This window comes from Loxodonta africana, chromosome 5 (genome assembly GCF_030014295.1).
Source record: "Loxodonta africana isolate mLoxAfr1 chromosome 5, mLoxAfr1.hap2, whole genome shotgun sequence".
In the NCBI taxonomy this organism is placed as follows: Eukaryota; Metazoa; Chordata; class Mammalia; order Proboscidea; family Elephantidae; genus Loxodonta; species Loxodonta africana.
Window position 1 is genome coordinate 34,401,434 of NC_087346.1, and position 12,451 is coordinate 34,413,884.

At 36.0% G+C, this 12,451-nt stretch overlaps 1 protein-coding gene across 11 annotated transcripts in view; it reads left to right on the forward strand.

Moving 5' to 3' along the window:
• CAMK2D (calcium/calmodulin dependent protein kinase II delta) overlaps positions 1 to 12,451 on the forward strand; it is a 368,604-nt gene that overhangs the window by 286,583 nt on the left and 69,570 nt on the right. For all 11 annotated transcript variants that reach the window (XM_064285421.1, XM_064285416.1, XM_064285415.1 and 8 more), the window contains 4 exons: positions 6,462 to 6,556; positions 9,235 to 9,357; positions 10,237 to 10,320; positions 11,236 to 11,278. In XM_064285421.1, the coding sequence (XP_064141491.1) occupies positions 6,462 to 6,556; positions 9,235 to 9,357; positions 10,237 to 10,320; positions 11,236 to 11,278 (345 nt within the window). The remainder of the gene's footprint in view (positions 1 to 6,461; positions 6,557 to 9,234; positions 9,358 to 10,236; positions 10,321 to 11,235; positions 11,279 to 12,451) is intronic.

Below are 12,451 nucleotides of genomic sequence, written 5' to 3' on the forward strand. Positions count from 1 at the left end.
TATTCACTTTTAAATTCTTTTTGTTGTTGTTGTTCCATAAAAGATTTTAATTTGGACAAATTTCATATCGCCTGAGTCATATTTTGTTCATTAAAAAAATTTAAATAAATATTTTAATTTTTTGGTTCTTAGAAATCTTTTTTTATAATGTGAAAATGTTGTCGGTGTTGGAGAATATCATATCCTTTAAAAAGAACCAACAAAAAAAGATAATTTGTGCCAGGGATTCTTCACTGCCTGTGCTGCAGAATCACTTAGGAATTCTGTACATGTTGAAATGTCCAAACCCCGACATGGGTCCTCTGTCTTAGTGGATCTGCGGTAGGTGCAAATCTCCATTTTTTAGTAATCTACTGATATATCTATCATCAGAGTTTAGAATCACTCTTAAACTCACCAAACACAGTACACTCAATTTTAATACCATTTTGGTATATTTTGAGTATACTTGATGTCTGGATTTTCTGTTTGAGTGTATTTCCATAATATGGTTTGTATACCTAACCTTTTAAAATAATGAACTATCTCCTTGTAATATGATTTCACATCTTTGAAATGTGAGGTAACTTACAGGGTAGAAAAGCTTTAACCATCTTGGCTTCAGGAAGGAAGAATCGTAGGTGACGAGTTGTTTTTCTCTTTGTCGTCTGAGCTATATGACACTCTTTAAAAACTATAAGTAAAAACAGAGATAGATAATAGATGGATAGATACATGCATGCATTCTAAATACACACTACAAATATGAAAGCATACGTACATTTCGTGAAGGATTCTTTAGAAACTAAACCTATTTAAAAAAAAAGGTTAGACCCATAGGGCATCTCGCAGATTTCAACTTGAATTTTGCCATTGGCAGAACCACCTTTTGCTTTGCTCAGTTGTATCCTAACCTTTGCTTTCTTTAGGCAGTGTTCTGCAAACCTGGTCTGACCTGTACTCAAATTCCTTCATGACAAGCCATGTCCCATTTAGAGTATGTATTTGCTGCCAACTCCAATTTTCTTTAGACATTGTTCATCTTTTAACGGCAAGCCGAGAAATGCACTTGGAATAATGCAGCTAGCTATGGAAATGTCTTAGGTATTCCGCTATCACATATTTGGGGGAAATGACCACTACAGGAAATATCATAATCTACTCTTCTGCCTTTTGTTACATTTCTGGGTCACAGCTATGGATTTGGAATATTGTTTTACCATTTTTATATGTCACCGCACTCAGGTACTGTGTGAAAGTTAAATTCACTTTAACTTCGTTTAAGATGGTGCACCCTTGGTCATCACCTTTGTAATAATCACCAAAGTAATATACATATTCTTCAGTTGCTTTTAGGTTATAGCATATCTTGAGAGAAAGATCTGGATTGTCCACCCTTGGGTGTGAGCACTCATGACAGTAGATTCTTTGTCTTTTTGGCACTTGGCAACAGAGTAAAGCAAAGCACAGTGTTGATATAATGGCTAAAAGAAATCTGTGCATTATTTGTATTAGAAATATGCAATTATCTCCACATAGGAAATCTCTAGTGTTACCATTATTACCTTGCTTTTGTGATCCACCAGAGTATGGTCTGACGTGGTCTGACCTGTACTCAGTCTCTGAAAGCAACTAGTCCATTACCGAAAAGTAAATAATAGACACTAATGAAGCAAGAACATAGCCTCGTGTTCTGCCATTAACAACAGAAAATTGATTTGCTGACTTTCCTGCGTATATAGCCATTTTCATAATTTCTTAATGGCATGAGCAAATGTTGTTTATTGATGCCATTGTATTACTGGGTTTTAACAGAACTTCTTTCTATAGCTTGGTTTAAAAAAATAAATACAAGCTTATAAACATAGCCAAAACACACATACTTACATATAACTCACCTTACTATAACTGAATTAGATATAACTGTATCTGAATCACATTTGAATTAGAAATAACTCAGAATAGTTATGAGTGATAATAAATTAGTGGTTGCCAGATAATGTACCATGACTTTTGACAAACCTACAGAATATTGTGGAATATATTTCTTCTTTTCTTGCATGGTTAATTTAGATTCAACAGCTGTGTGATTTCTGGGTCTTGGCCTTTTTCTATTTCATTTGGGATAAGTCACCATCAGGCACTTTACCAGAGAATATTTACCATTTTTAAATCCCAAGCCTACTGGAAATTTGGTGCTACTGCCAGTTCTGTGATTACCTTGCTTGGCCTCACAGGTGTACCTCATAATTAGAAGTCTCTACTTTCATCCTTTATGACCCTTGTTCTTATCAGTCTTCAACCAGTGAGGCCTTACCTCCATTCATGGCCTATGCCAAGAACCTCTTACTCACCACCACCCAACCCCCCACCAAAAAAAAATAACCCAACTCCTAGCAACCCTATAGGACAGAGTAGAACTGTCCCATAGGGTTTCCAGGGCTATAATCTTTATGCAGGGAGACTGCCACATCTTTCTCCCACAGAGCAGCTGGTGCCCTTTCAGCAACCAAGCACTTAACCATTACGCCAACAGGGCTCCTTAACCTATTACACTGAGTTCAAATATTGTTTAAGTCTCTCTAGCTATAGCATATATGGTTTCCCTAACTTGGTGTTTTCCAGGTTGTGGACAATAGACCACACGCTGTAGCATGCAAAACTATGCTTTCATGGGACCCACTTAAGAACCATTGAAAAAGATCCACTAAGATGAGGCTCAGGAATTTTCACTTTTAATAAACTTGCCCTGTGTTGTACACCCAGGTTGAGAAGCACTATCCCACCTAACTGCAAACCCCTTTACAACAGTAACTCAGTGTTACATGTTTTTTTGACTATTTTAAGATTTTTACACAATATGGCAGAAGTTGCAAATGAGTGATCCACAGATGCCTTAGCCTTTTGGGTTTTTTTGGTGTTGACATATATATTTATGGTTATAATTTATTATCAGGAGATTTCTTTTGAAAACCTCAGTTTCTGCCTTCCCTTGAGTAATTGAAAGAACTAGTAACATGATGCTTTTGTTCTTTGTAGCAGTTGTACCTATCAAACAGATGGACGCATGCCTTTCCACTGGTTCGCAGCCCCACCTCATACACAATGCAGGCACCGGCATTCATGCTGCCTGGTCCCCAAAGGCCTGTCAATTTGCTGTATGACACAGATTTGTCTCCATCCTCTGAAAAATAACTTCCTGTCTTCTAGGCCTTGATCTTCTTCTAGATCTTTTATTCTACCTAGCATTGGCCCTTTAGATCACGGAGTATTGGTTTAGTACTTTGCATATTTGAATTATATGGTGATTTTTTAATATGTTATTACAACAAGATAAAAGAGAGTCATACTCGTCATGCAGAGTTAATTGTACATTTCCTTCTCCTCATGCATTTTGCACAGAAGCTCACAAAGCATACCAAACCAAACCTGTTGCCGTTGAGTCGATTCCAACTCATAGCAGGACAGGATACTGCCCCCGTAGGGTTTCCATGGAGCAGCTAGTGGATTCAAACTGCTGACTTTTTGGTTAGCAGCCGAGCTCTTAACCAGTACACCACCAGGATTCCACAGAAGCTCATAGTACCTTTTTGTTTACTGAGTATTAAGTGCATGTCTTGATTAAATTATTCCTTTAACTTTCTGTTGACTCCTTAGAGTTTTTCAACATTGCTTTGTCATCTCTCCTTTCCTAAGAGCCTTTAGAATGTTTTAATTATTAATGTGATTATGAGGTTTAATCATTTTTCTAACTCTAGCTTTTATTAAAATCAGTTTTGAAGGATATTGATAATGTAGACTCTTACCTCATCAGTAATCAGCGCATCTCAAAACTCTTATTAGAACATCTCTAGGATCTCCCAAACACAGATACATCATAAGATAGTGAGAACTAGTTTCAGCTTCTGTTTTTAAATGTTACAGGAAAATGACTGTAAAAATAGTCTTTTAACTTTTTATTATAGAAAATTTGAAACATACACAAAAGTAGGGAGAATACTATAATGAACTGATGGTTAATCTTATCTATACCCCCCACTCCTTCCACCAACATCAAGATGAAGTTTAATTAAACCAAACATCATGTAATATAATGCAGGACTGCAGACATAGTGCACAAAAATGAACATCCTTAGGGGCTGTGTTTGCAGTCGTAGTCTGGGTTCAGAGTGCTAAATGTCTCAGTTATGAGTCTGTTTTATAACTTTATAATGGCCTAACTCCAGATAGTAATTAGAAAAATACCCAGATTCAGTATAGATGTCATGACATCATTTCCAAATATGTCATTTCCAGATATGCCACGGCAAAACAAATTTTCTCCTTCACCCCCTGAGCCATAGCTGAGGGCTAAAACTACTTAGGCACAATCTCTTTTCTACTTGCATCCCAGGAACTCAAACACAGATACTTATCATCATCATTACATCATCATCATCATTAGATGCATCTGTTACGTCGGATAGTAGAAATGATACGAAGTTAAATTTAAATGAATGCACATTAACTCTATAATGTAATGAATGATAGAAAATTTGTTTTGATATGGCAGAGGTGAGGTTACCAATATATTGCAGTTTTTTCATGTTCTTTTTTTTTTTTTTTAACTTCACTGTGGTGAAATAATTCAGTTTTGATGTAAAAGCCTTCTTTTATTTTCTTTACTTAAGAGTCTTGTTTAAAATGTTTTACTCTGGTAGTGATTCACATGACTTTAAAAATCAATGGACTACTTACTCAGCTAGTAGGAGAAATGAAGTCTTTGTACATGCTATAGTATGGATGGAGCTTGAAGACATTATGCTGAACAAAATAAGCCAATCACAAAAGGACGATTATTGTATGCTCTCACTTATATAAAAAGACAGAAAAAGGCAAATGTGTAGAGACCAAAGTTTATTGGTGGTTGCCAGGGGCAGGACGAGGGGTGGTTAACAGTGATGGAGGGATTGTTAACACTGATGGAGGGGTCGCATTGATTGTTGGGGTTGTACAGCTGATTGCTGGGGTTGCTGTGAGTAGGTCCTACACCCATGGAGTATTGAATTGGCAAAAGTTGTCTGATTAAAAAAAACTCAATTTTGAACTAATTTCCTGAAGCAAGCTATAAAAGTCTAGGGTGATTAAATCTTGTTTAACAGCCATTTTAGCTGAAGTGGTGTGTGTTGTATAAAAATGTCAAGACCAGCGGACTAGATCTTTCCAACCAAGAAAAGGCAAAGAAACCAAGGGAAAAGGAGTCTCAGAGCATGCCGAGGCAAAATTCCACCTGTCTTACTTTTCTCTCAGGTTTCCACAGCTTGAGGGGATTCTGCCAGAGAGGTCAGAGGAATGTCCTAGTAGATAATGAGCTAGAAAAGAAACCAAAGATTTTAAGCAGGGCCATAAAAGTATTTGAAAAGAAGGGGGTGGCATGCAGAGGCATAACTAAGGCATAGCAGGTAGGGCGCCTCGGGGCACCAGTGAGCACTTTCTGTTGGCCAGCACACTTTCCATCACCAGCTGTGAGAGATCACTGAGAGATTTTACACTAATTGCTAGAGGTGTTATTGTCCGTAGATAGGCCCCTGGTGACATGTGATGATAAGGGAGGGGACCAGGGTGTCAAAATAGTCCCAGGAGATAAAATATCTCCAGATTTTTTTTTTTTTTAACAAAAATGGAAATTCAAGGAAAAGTAAAAGCTTGTAAATACAAAAATAAATAAAAGTTAAATCAGATATTCAATTAATTTGAAAATAGTTGCATATTTATGAAAAAGTTACCAAATTGTATGATCACCGACTGAATTGGCAAAAGTTCTATGATTCAAACTTAAAAGTTTGAATTTTAAGTGCAATTTCACCCTCTCCCCATCCCTCTCCTGTAATATACACTGTTCTGTGGTATTGCTGGTTTAGTCGTTTTATCGAAAAACTCTAATTCTGAAGATTAAGATCACTCAAGAAACATCTCTTTGTATAATATCCACACTTCCAGGGCGCCTAACTATTTAGAGCATGAAGTTATAACTAGGGCACCATCACTCAACAGATTGTCCTAATTGCCAGCAAAATGAGTATGAGAAAATAGCATAACACGTTAAGTTTCAAATGTCAGTCTACGAAGTGACTAAAATCACGTAGCTTCTGTATAGGGCAGAGTACAGAAAGGTCATATATGCCCAACAGTTAAGGGAAGCCAAAGAATGTGTCATCCAGAATGACAGGTGAGTTTCATCTTTAGCTATAGCCCTGCCGTGCCTCTTTCTGAATTCTTCGGCCTGTATGTTATACTGCCACATATTATCAGAGGTGTTGAGCAATGGGAGAAGGAGCAATCACCCTCTTCTGAGAGCTTTAGAGTGGTGCGTGATGTGTCTCTGAAGTTTTCCAACGATCCAGCTTTCTCTGTTAATGTATGCGGCTTCTATCGTTGTGGATCAGCCACATTTATTTGTATCTGTATAACTTACGTTACCTTACTATGCTAATTTCCTCCAGGTGTCATTCTCTATATCCTGTTGGTGGGATATCCACCCTTTTGGGATGAAGACCAACACAGACTCTATCAGCAGATCAAGGCTGGAGCTTATGATGTATGTAATAATTTTAGATGAGGGTTTGTTTTTCATTTATTGACAAAGCTGGATTTTCTCTTTGCTGTCTTTACTCTCGTTTTTAGTAATTCCTCTTATTAATTTTCCCTCTCTTAGGAAAAGAGAAATAAGGAGTAAGAAAAGCATCATATATGATCAGTTTGTGTTTCTTTTTTAGCTCACCATCTCCTAAGATTGGAAGGGAAGCATCTTGAAGGACTTTGCTTGCAAAATTTTCAAATCTTAGTGTATTTCAAAACATAAATATTAAACTATTTCTGCTTTGGGAATGATTACTACTTCTTTAGTTGAATTATATTCCCAAATGCCTATCAAATCATTTTAAATTATATACCAATAGTGTGTTGCATTGACCCATCCATGTATCGTATAGAACTAAATTTTATATCCTAATCCAGTGATTTTAAAGCAGAATTTCTGTTTTTTTTTTGTTTTTTTTTTAGGGCCTGCTCCTAGAGTTGGGTTGGCAAAAGTTTTTTGCTAATTAACCAGATAGTACTATTTTAGGCTTTGCGGACATACACAGTTTCTGTCACGTTCTTCTTTATGATTTGTTTTGTTTTACTCTACCATTTAAAAATGGAAATAAGCCATTCTTAGCTTATGAGCACTACAAAATCAGGAGGCAGGCCAGATATGGGGCCGCAGGCTATAGGTACTTTGCCAGTCCTTCTCTGAGCCTGAGGACATTCTCTGTTGTGTCAGCTTTGATTTTCTTTTTTTCTCCTTGTAAACCTAATGGGCATCTCTGCAAGCTATTATGTGAAGAACAGGTTTCCTAACTGAAAAATATTTGAAAATAGTTATTTTAATACGTTTACTTTACAAATAGAATATTTTAAAATAGCCATGTATAATACGAACATGAATTAAGTTCTAACTCTGAAGAGTAAGGATTTATTTCTCTATTTTTCTCTGTAGGGCTAATTAACTTTATGCTTATCGATATAATTTGCTCCCCTGATAAATATTTCTGTGAATGTGATTTGCTACTTCCTCTGGTTTTTTTTCTGGTTTCATCTCACACAGCTTTCTGGAAATCAGAGTACAGGGTCTGGGGATGCTTTCCATGTACCTGGAGAGTAGGCAGTATTAGGTCCACCTTGTGTGAACAAGTTACAAATGCTATGTAGAAGTGAGAAGAGTTGACAGTGGGTTAGTATAAAAAGTCTGTATTATATTTTATCAGGTCTTGAGGACTCATATTTTCAATGCATTTCTGTTAAAATTTTCTGTTTTTAGATGGCTGTGTGTATCTTAACAATTTAAAAAATATATGTTTGAATTTTTAGGCATTCCATTCTATCCATACTCATAAATGGGCCAAATTATTATTTACATGACCATAGCTAGCACATTCCCCGTCTTTACAAACAGGAATTAGGCACCCCTCTGGGCAGACATTGTCCTGCAGATACTCTGCTTGGTGAATGTGGAAAAGTGCCTTTGTGAAAATTAGAAAAATCAGAAGAAGGTCCACCTTTCTGCAGGCTGCACCAGCCTCTCATTTGCTATTGTACAACCTGAGGGTTTCTTCACTAGCTACTAATCATTAGCGAGTTTTTAAAACTGCCCAAAATGAGTTTCTTGAATTATAATGAGGATTATTAAAGTGGCAAAAAATCACAGGTATTAAAGAATCGATAATCATTTTTCTCATGTTTCCTTTTGTCAGTGAGTCACAAGCTATTAATTTTGTAATTACTCGAAGCAGACTAATTGAATTCCATGATGCAGTGACAATGGCCTTGTGGCTTTCTTTTTCAAAATTGTCTATGAACACGTAGAAATTGGGAAAAGAGCTTGATATTCTCTCTGTTGTTTGGAAACAAATGTGATACAAATTTCTCTTAGCCCATTAAAACTAGCATTTCTACTTAATATCTTAATTATGTGAAAGCGAGGTTAAAGAATTATATTAACCAAAAAATTAACCTAAAGATCTTAATAATTGTATTTTAGAGTTATTATATAATGTTTGAGGCATTATATTTGTCCTTAATAATTAATGAAATATTAATATCAAAATGAATTACTAATAGAAGTTGTAAAAGTTGCTTCCATTCATGAACTTTTCTATCCTGCTGAGGCTCCTGTAGCCTCAGAGTCCTCACGCTACAGCACTCCAAGCAGCCACAGGCAGCATCAGTTTTGGCATGGCATAGGAATTGATGCTAATTTATTACCTCTGATGCTGTTAACACATGGGCTGTAGAAGTATGTAATCCCTCAGGTTGAACCTTGCATAATGGTATGATGACATTGATACCTGTGGCACCCTCTCAGTTTTTATTGATTTTTGCAAATAATTACAAGGATTGTTATATAAAACTTCATTTTGACATCAAAGCAAAAATACTTTGAGAGGAATAGAAAATTATTTTTCTAAATTCTAAAATGTGTCTGCTGGATTTAACAATTTAATATATCTGTTTGTCCCTTATCGGTTATTCTTTTATTTATATATATATATATATATTTATTTAGAAAGGGAGGCATATCTATGTTGATTTCTCTAGTATTTCAATGTAATTCAACTTATACCAAAAGTAAATTTGTGAAGAAATTTGCCACTTAAAGAAATGATCAATATTTTTGGCTCTTCCCTGTTTGAGTCTGTCTACTTTTAAACTCTTTATAAATTTATATTTTTGAAGTTCCCATCACCAGAGTGGGACACAGTGACTCCTGAAGCCAAAGACCTCATCAATAAAATGCTTACTATCAACCCTGCCAAACGTGTCACAGCCGCAGAGGCACTGAAGCACCCATGGATCTGTGTAAGTGAGAGCTCTCCAGAGACCTCTGGAGCTAAAGTGAAAAATAAACTCTCCTTTAGAAATTTTTTTTATGGCCTTAAAATAATTTTGCAGAAGATTAAACCCAGAATGAATAAGTATGTGATGCAAGTTATTTAACAAAACAAGTTCTGTAAGGGTGAAAAATGTTATTTGGGATAGTTAAAGTCCAGTTTATGTAGGTAGCTAAGTAAACACTACCTACAGTAATATAAAGGAATCCGCATTTCCCAATCCCAAAGTTGACAATATTCATGAACAGAAGTTAAGAAAATGACACCGAAAAGTTGAATGTATCCCTAAAGAAGAGATGAGACGACAAAGTTCAGTTATTTATTAGGCAGCTTTAGAAACAAAAAAAAAAAAAAATTTTTCTTTTTTTTAGAAACAAGCATGAGAATTGGAAACAGGAAATAGAGTTTTGCTAGCATAAAACCGTGGTAGTCTGAATATACTTCAGAAGTGCTAAGAAAAATAGTGTGAAATTGGGGAAAAATCTAGAGATGTTACTAAATTTTTCGGGATGAATGTCAAACGTTACAGCAGCAAATATGGTGCTAAGGAAACAAAAGGCATTCCAATACAAATGTGACTAAAGACATATTGAAATACATATGATTTAGGAAATTATATCCATTTCTGTACTTTCTGTAAACTAAATTTTGCATCTTAGTCGGAAACAGTCTTGGCAAATATCAGTCTTTTTCATTGTTGGGTAACTTTTACAATTGAACACTTAAAAGTTGACCATATGAGTGCAAACACCATTAATACAGATTTGATGAATTTAAAGTTACTATTTAGTATGTTATAAGTATGCTCAATTAAGGTTTTTTTTTTTTTTCCATCCTCTTCATCCAGCAACGTTCTACTGTTGCTTCCATGATGCACAGACAGGAGACTGTAGACTGCTTGAAGAAGTTTAATGCTAGAAGAAAACTAAAGGTAAGAAATTTTACATTTTGTAGGGAAGTAGATTTGTTAAGAAAAAAGTGTATACTGTGTGATGAAAATGAGTTTTAGCAAGTGCTTTTAAATGTGTAGACCTCAGTTCTGCTGTTACTCCTTTTCTGAGTCTTGGAAGATACACTGGAATTAAACCTATGATGAAAAAGTTAAGATTGTTGTGGCAGTGTGTGCTATGGCTCCTCCCTGCAGTGAAAAGCAGCTGTGCGATTTGGTAGTCTGAATCTGGCCACACACATTAGGGTAGTCCTGACGTTATGGAAGACATAAGCCTGCTACTCTCAGGAAACCAAGAAATAAAAACAAACAAAATCCCGTACCTAAAAGTAAGGCTAGAAGAAGATTTGTTATCAAAGACTATATTTGTTAGGTCAAAGATCCTCAGAGGTAACCTTTTTTTATATATATTTTATTTTATTTTATACTTTATGTGCCTTTGGTGAAAGTTTGGAAACCCTGGTGGCGTATCGGCTAAAAGATCAGCAGTTCTAATCTACCAGGCTATCCTTCGAAACCTTATGGGGCAGTTCTACTTTGTCCTTCCTATAGGGTCGCTGTGACATTGGTTACATTCTTCACAATATATCAGTGTTCTTGTTATTTCCATTTTGATTCTTCTGTTTCCATTAATATAGCCTCCCTGTTACTACTTGCCTCCTCATACTTGATCTAGGGTAAATGTTTACCATTTGGTTTCAATAAGAGAAGAATTATTTTGAGAAGCACAGTACTCATGGGTGATATTATTTACGTTACGGGCCCATCTCTTATTTGGCTGAAAGGTGACCTCTGGGAGTGGTTTGAGTTCCAAGTTTAAGGAATGTTTCAGGGCAGTAGTCTCAGGGGTTCATCTTCAGAAGTGACATTAATTTTATATTCTTACTCCTTTAATAGGGTGCCATCTTGACAACTATGCTGGCTACGAGGAATTTTTCAGGTACATGTGTTAAGAATTCTGCTCCTCATCCTCTGCTTTCCTCTTTAGTAGTCTTTTTCCCCCCCCGTTGGAATTAAAAAAATAATAATTAAAAAAAAAAAAAAAAACAGTGTTGTTCAGGGATGGCAAATGTGTGGCATGGATTCCTTCCACACCCATAGCTGCCATTAGTAATCGCCTGGGTCCTCTTCCCCTCAGAGCCTCGTGTAACTACTCTCCTCACAAGAACGCCCCAGGCAGCCCCACCAATAGTAGTGCTGGTGCAGGACTTGTACCCCATCTTGTCATCTCTGGTGGAGGCACATAAGTTGTACAAATATGTAGTTCCTCATTTTGAAGCTCAGTAATAACTATGAAATAGGTTTTTTGTCTCATTCTCAAAGGAAATTCCAATAAACAAGATTTTTAAAAGACCATTATTGAGATATCCATTTCTCTTATGCCTACATTCTTTGTACAATATAGTAGCGCCTTGGTGTGCTATAAAAATTTTTACAACTTTCAAAGGTATCTCAGTCAAGGGTTTACAGAGAACCTGTCACACAGCGATATCATGGGATAATAAACATTCCTCAAAATGATTCCATGGTTAAAATAAGTTTGTTAAGTAGTGCGCTAAGAGAAGCCACACCATTTATTATGGAAGTGACTCTCTAAAATGGGAACAAAGTATATGTCATTTCCAACAGTTATTAGGGTTTTGGAGCCCCCATCTTTGATTGAGTATCTTAAAGGGCCAGGTTTCTAAAAAATCAAATTTTAGGAAATGCTTATCAGTCTTACACATGACAAGTGACTGAAAAAGTGAGAAAGCTATACTCCATAAACTTTCTGCTTAGCCACTTACACTTGAAACAGTTGTCAAATGATTAATGCCAGAAATATTATCACTTTAGTTTGTTATGTAAATAGCTATCTGCAGCATCAACTTGTCCAGCTGCTTCTTCAATTCTTTATTTTACTTCCTGCTACATACTTAGCCTGGGTATTGTAATATCAGGTAATGATCCATCACATCGCTGTAAAATGTTCTTCAAACTTCAAAACCAATTTCTTGTTATTGTTTAAAAGTTTATTAAATGATTCACCTTCCTTTTTCCCTTTGTATTTAGCTATAGATAATGTGAAACCATAGGAGGCCTTCCAAAGGCCTTCACTGAGCTATTAAACAAC